The following is a 6,677-nucleotide window of genomic DNA, read 5'->3' as shown; positions in this document are numbered from 1 at the left end:
AACAACAACCATAACTAACACATGAAAAATAATATTCCTACTATATTAATATATAATTTTAATTTGTAGTAGTGAACAATTAAATATTTATCGGAATCGGTTTATATATTATATTTTTATGTCTTTATAACAATTTGTGTTTTTACATATAATAACAACATGACAAACAACCTTTTAATTTGTGAAGTATGCATATTTTTGAGATTTAAAATTTAGAATAATTTAGTTAAAATAAGAAACACCCTTAGCAAAATTCACTTAGTTTATTTAATACAGGGAAACTTGCATAAATATACTACAAATAAAAAATATTTACTATTTATAGTAAAAATATATATATTTTTCATTTTATCACCTTTAATACATTTATAATACACTTTTAATTCATATTACAAAAAATAATTTATTATTCACATATAATACAAGTTTTATTGATGGATAATGCATTTATCTCACATTTTAATACACTTATAATTCAATGTGTCAACTTCTTACCAAACATGCATAATATATTTTATAAAATAGTTATAATACATATTATTGCATACTTAATTCACTTTTAATACATATTGCATATTTAACATAGTATTGCTATAAATGATAATAAATTAAAAGTATTCCTAAAATCAGTAAATATTTATTAAAAGGCATCTATCCAAGTAATTTTTCCTTTAATTTAAGCCAGTATTTTAGTTGAAGTTTCAAATAGAACTCTTTTAAGTTGAAGTTGCATTAAAAAGTATAATTTTAGTGTGATACTATTATATAGTAGCAATCATCGTACTAAAATAAACAGAAATATGAAGAAAAATAAAATAATCTAATTCCAATAACAAACAATTACGATTCAATGACGGAAATTACAAGTATGTAGAAATGCAAGAAAAATACATTCAGAAAGTTAATCACTAGCTAACTTTTGCTAATGCGAAGATTACAAATTGGCTATAGGAGTACTCCGAAATATAAATCAGACACTTTAAAAACGAATTGTGCCCTATCCCATGATCTCATCGACCAAAACGATGATGTCCCATTCCTAATGGATGATGCCCAACACCTAGTGGATGATGTCCATGTAGCTGACCCAAATTAGGGCCATTAACCAAATGAGCCAAAGTTGCCATGGCATGTGATTGCCCTGAAATTAGCCCTGCAGTTGAAGGATTTTGTGCCAAGATAATAGAGTAACCATCGTCAAAATTGTCCATGTCTTGTGCCACTAGCTGCCATACTAAACTCCCTCCCATCGTCCCTCCTGCTTTCGCAAAATTGTACACATTTCTGTAAACTAAACTCATGAATGTGTCTCTTGCGTTCTGATTGTATCCTGGATCTTTGCTTGACTTTCCAAATTCAGCGAGAACCAATGGCTTCTTTAGTATGGTTCTTGAATCTTGCCAGTGACTTATCATCCATCTTTGCATGAATGTTGCTTGTGCATCGTCACTTTGTCCAGGCAGCCTGTTAACAAAAAAAGGTTTTCCTTTATATTTTACGAGTTTATGTAATATGCACTAACAATATAGAGATCTGTTTAGTACTCTTTACCATTGGTCGGTGTATGCATGTATAGTAGCAAAATCAATCTCTTTAATAAGATGGCTACTGATGAAATCTGTGCCAACTTGAAAACCAGGATTATCTTGTTTCTTTTCAGGCACTGAATCGCCATAAAATCCTTCCATTCCTATCTCCAATAAGTGCTTATTGTCTAGTGATTTCACATAACTTGCCATCTCTTGAACCCATCCCTGCAAAAATCACATCACATCATATAATATTAGTTAAAATAACATTATAACATATGATAGATTTGTGTCTGTTTTAACTCACATTAACTGTTCTTCCAGAATAATCAGCATTGCAGCGAGGTTCATTGATAAGTTCCCACGCCATTATTGTAGAGTCATCTCTGTATGCGATTCTAGTCATTGTATTGACCCTTGTCACTATTTTCTTAACATGATTCTTGTAATAATCTTTAAGAACTGGATGAGTGTAGAAATCATCTTCACTGTTGATATTCTGAATTCCTGCATTTTTCGCCCATTGAGCATATTGACTTCTCCCTCCAAAATCTTTATAGTTATTCACAAAGCTCAATATTAAGCGTATCCCATACTTTCTTGCTTCCGAGACCACAAAATCCAATCCCTATATCACAAAAAGAATAGATCCATGTTAATTAAAGGCCATAGATATAAAATTATAAGCCGCTAATTCTCGAGACATAATAAGTAAACAAAAAGTTTGTTCTGTCAAATAGTTTTCAACTTTTACATGAGCTTGATCAAATAAGTAAGCAATAATAAAAACGACCTGTAAAACACGTTCATCATAGACACCAGGGGAAATTTGCAATGCTGCATCGCCACCATCACTAAAAGCCCAAGTCCTGCATACAGAGAGACCAGCAGCAGAGGCTTCTTTGAAAACCTCAGAGACTTTGTATCTCTCAGTTGGCTCAGCAGCAACATGCATTAGCCAATAAGAATTGAAACCATTGAACAGAAAAGGCGATCCATTTAGTACAAAATGTGCACCTCTTGTTCTAACAAAATCTACATTTTTAGTATTTATATTCCTAGCTTCTGTGACTATAGCTAGTAGGAGGAGGCAGAGCAATGCAAAGAATGCTTTACTAAAATAAGCCATTAATTAATTTGTTAGAAGAATGTATATAGTTTATAAAACAGAAAGGATGATTTGAGTAGCCAATGGATGTTTGTAGAGCTATTTATAGTTACTTACATCTTACTAAAAATAGAAAAAGAGTAAGAAGTTGAAGTGATTATGAGGATTTTCAGGATTGATATCCAATAGTTGGTTAACTATATTTAGCAAAATCAATTTTTTTTTATCTTTGGTTCAGTTGGAAGAGATTATAATTAAAGAACCTCTCCTTTTATCCTGCAGGATTTGAAGCAAGAAATACTGACTTGCATGTGAATTTGGGACACAAGCTAGGCTCAGTACCAGAATTTATACTAAGGAAATTTAAAATATAAAAAGTAAACATACGTACGTGAAAGTCAAATGGATTAAACATGTACTAGATATACATAAAAAATAAATTTAAGCTTTTATATATACAATGCAAATTTCAGACGAAAAGGACATAAATGAACACCCTTGCGCACCCTTCCTCCCAGTTGTATCCTGTAAAGGCGGATTCAATGCTTTTATCTGAATCCAGTATTTTAGTTAGGAGTATATATAGATTTCAAGTAAAATTAAAATTTCAATAAATATTAGATATGAAACAATAATTTTAGAGGTACCAAGAACCTTAAAGGTAGGAATTAATAAAGTTAAAGTTTTAAATCCGACTCATGTCATTTAAATATAGTTAGAAAATGGTTAGTTAAGAAAGAGAAGAAGTGGTTATTGTAACAAATGAATGATATCTCTAAGCTTTTTCCATATGTTTCAATCTCTTGGAGTTTCTACTACTCCCACAAATGACTTTAGCTAAAACTCACTTTCTATTCCAGTTCAATCATCCCATTTAATTTTGTTGATCTTTCAAAAAGAGTCTCTCTACTATAAACGCTTAAATTGACAGAAGTTAAATCTTAATAGTAACCGATGAAATAATCTAAGTGTGCATAGATTGACTCGTATATCGCAATTAAATTGATTTGTAGTAACTAATATATATTCATTTGATTTTACTTAGTGAGCTAATGCCATAGTAGTATCTTCATGATCAACATAGAATACGTGAAAAGCTAGAGTGACATTAACAATTGTGGCTAATAATAGAGTAGTATGATTCGTAAAACTGACTTCATCTTTCATTCTTCTTTTTTATCTCTCTTGTTTATGCTAGTTTTTTATTTATTTGATAGTTTAATGATATTACAGTAATCGAGATCATTAATGTTAACCCCAAATTTAAGAATGAATAATGAAATCTCAAATTTAAGTTGTTTGAGATTTCATCCTAGAATGAATAATGAAAGACACAGAGTGTTATATATAATCGAATTTAATTAATTACACTAAATACTCTTATGGTATTAATTACGGATAGCTCCAAAATCAAATATTTACTCCCTTATATTATAAAAGTTCTATATTTTTACCCATAGATATAGTTTTTTTTCTTTTTTTTTGGTTTTCTATATGGTGTTCGAACCTAAAAACTATGATTTATGATGAAATAGTTTCATCGTGTAGTTGTGTATGATGAATGAGTTCATTTGCTCAGTTATATACAAATTTAAATGTCTACTTGTTCACACCAAAATTTAAAGGTCATAGTTATCAACTGACGCCAAATTAAGGGTCATATTTATGTATTATATTACAAATTTAAAGGTCATATTGCAAAAGATATTTTAACCAAAGATATTTTGTTAAATTATTTATCTTCATTTGAATTTTTAAAACTTTCTGTAGTTATTTTTAATTGTCTATTATATTGAGGGTCCGTTTGGCCATGCGATATTAAATCATGATAAAAAATCATGATATACAATCATATAACGAAGTTGAAGTTTTACCTAGACATGCTATTTGAATTTTTTATGTTGTATGTTTTCTCATATACATAAAAACTCCGTAAGTTCTAAAACTATTAAATTGTCTCAATTCTTTATACAATTTTAAAAATAAGCAAAAATTTATAAATCAAATTTTATTTTAAGAAAAAAAATTGAACACATGTTGTAGTGTATAAGTCTCTAATATAATTCTCTCATATAGTATGAACAATCTCTTTTTATTAAACTTGCATTTCTCGATCATATAATCAAGAAGACGAACTAACATTGTTACTTTGAACCATTTGTTCATAAATAAAATTGACCAATATAAATGATAAGATAAAAATTGGATTTGAGTAATAATAAATTTTATACATGATGGTGAAAATAATTGTTATATGAGAAATAAATTTTTAAAAAGTAACGATATAAAATCATGAATTACAAATTTTATTTACTTATCAAATAATTGGATAGCAGATATAAATGTTGGGTGCTTACAAAATATAAATTTGTGGGTCAATTTTTATATTCATAAAATCTCAAATCACGCCTTTTGAAGAATTTGAGATTTTATCTCATAAAATGAAATTAGCATGAAGTCACATATACAGACATAATCTCATAATTTCATATTACCTCTGTCTATTTCAAACGTCGTAGTTTTATTTTTTTTGAGTCAAACTTAAAAAATTTTGACTAACATTTTATGATGTATCTTTCCATCATTTTAATATGTAAAAAAATTACAATTTGTAGTAATTTTCGTATAATTTTGAATATCTATTTTTTTTAAAAAAATCAAATTTATATAATCTAGTTTAACATTTATTTAATAATTAAACAAATTAAAAGTATAAGATGATAAATAAAAATGGCCGGAAAAAGTATCACAATTGGTTCGGATATTTGAAGTATCAAACCAAACCATTTGTGTAGGATTTTTAAATTTATAAACCAAATCAAACCAAATCAAGAAAACTCGGGTTTTTCAACTTCGAATTTTTTAGAGTTTTCGGATTTTCAAGTTTTTCAGGTAAAGTATTCATAAAAACATATAATTTACTTATACTTCAAATATTTCTTTAATCCTATCATAATACAACTATCTAAGTTGTTTTTTAAGAAAACAACACAAAATATGAAATGATTAAAGACACTAAAATATTCAAAAAAATAATTATAATGAAATCGCGTAAAACAAATATCGCAAATTAATAAGTCTTAATGAAATTAATCATAATGTAAAAGCTTTAAATCATGTTAAAAGAAGTTTCATAAATATTAGTTACGTGGCTAAATATTATTCTCATTCTTAGTGTTGAATTGACTTTCTCCCTTTGCATAATCTGATTTTGATTTAAACTTTATTATAATTACCAACATGTATAGACTATCATCTTTATTGGATCATTAAGAATTCTAACTTTCAAACAAAAAATAAATATTTTAAAAGATAAAAACTATGAAAAAGTATAAGATATTTAAAAAAATATATCAAAGTAAATAAATATTTTTTCGTATAGTATAAAATTTTAAAAATTATATATATAATGTCGGGTTGGTTTAGTCTCGAGTTATTTTTTTTTAGTTGAAACCAAACTAACCCAAATATAATCGGATTCTTTTTCCAACTCCAAACCAAGTCAAACCAAACCACTAGTCAGATTTTTTTTCCGATTTGACTCAATTTGTAATTTGATTCAGTTTTTAATTCGATTTTGTACAACCCTTTTGGTCCCTGTGCGCATTTAGTGATGAAAAGTAGCTTTCTTGTAAGGCCCACTCCAACCGTAATACAACCACTTATTTTTTAAAAAAATAGAAAAATATTACTTATTTTTTAACTAATGTTTAACTAAGTTAGATTATATTAATTTCATATTTTTTTCAAAAATAAATATTCAAAAATTATATGAAAAGTACTGTAAATAACAATTTTTGGCATATCACACTGAAAAAATATATTATAAAATATTGGTCAATATCCTTATAATTTGACTCTAAAAAGAAAAATCATGACAATTAATAGTGATCGAATAGAAAACTTATTAACCCTCCCCAAAATTCATTAAATTTAAACCAGATTCAATTTCACCCAAAAATATAATGTTTTGCAGCTTTAAGGATGTGTTTGGTTTAATTCATTAAGGAGAGTATTTTATGCACAAAATAAAGTAAGTG

General features: G+C 27.5%; 1 protein-coding gene across 1 annotated transcript; it reads right to left on the bottom strand.

Moving 5' to 3' along the window:
• Nucleotides 1-824: 824 nt before the first annotated feature.
• LOC138349158 (mannan endo-1,4-beta-mannosidase 5-like) lies at nucleotides 825-3,147 on the bottom strand. Its single transcript, XM_069299291.1, has 4 exons — nucleotides 2,323-3,147; nucleotides 1,837-2,157; nucleotides 1,552-1,754; nucleotides 825-1,464 (listed from the first exon to the last, which is right to left on the bottom strand). Exons 1-4 carry the CDS (start codon nucleotides 2,656-2,658, stop codon nucleotides 1,011-1,013), a joined length of 1,314 nt encoding a protein of 437 aa, XP_069155392.1. The 5' UTR covers nucleotides 2,659-3,147; the 3' UTR covers nucleotides 825-1,010.
• Nucleotides 3,148-6,677: the final 3,530 nt, after the last annotated feature.

Source organism: Solanum lycopersicum, chromosome 6, assembly GCF_036512215.1.
Source record: "Solanum lycopersicum chromosome 6, SLM_r2.1".
NCBI classification, from domain to species: Eukaryota; Viridiplantae; Streptophyta; class Magnoliopsida; order Solanales; family Solanaceae; genus Solanum; species Solanum lycopersicum.
This window is presented reverse-complemented; position numbering and strand designations above follow the sequence as displayed.

What these genes read in the sequence shown, in the direction of transcription:
- LOC138349158 (XM_069299291.1), bottom strand. Translation starts at nt 2,658, where the DNA reads ATGGCTTATTTTAGTAAAGCATTCTTTGCATTGCTCTGCCTCCTCCTA. An exon ending in ATGATGAACGTGTTTTACAG is followed by an intron (nt 2,158 to 2,322) that starts GTCGTTTTTATT and finishes TTTGTGATATAG; the next exon opens with GGATTGGATTTTGTGGTCTC. An exon ending in CATGCATACACCGACCAATG is followed by an intron (nt 1,465 to 1,551) that starts GTAAAGAGTACT and finishes TTTTGTTAACAG; the next exon opens with GCTGCCTGGACAAAGTGACG.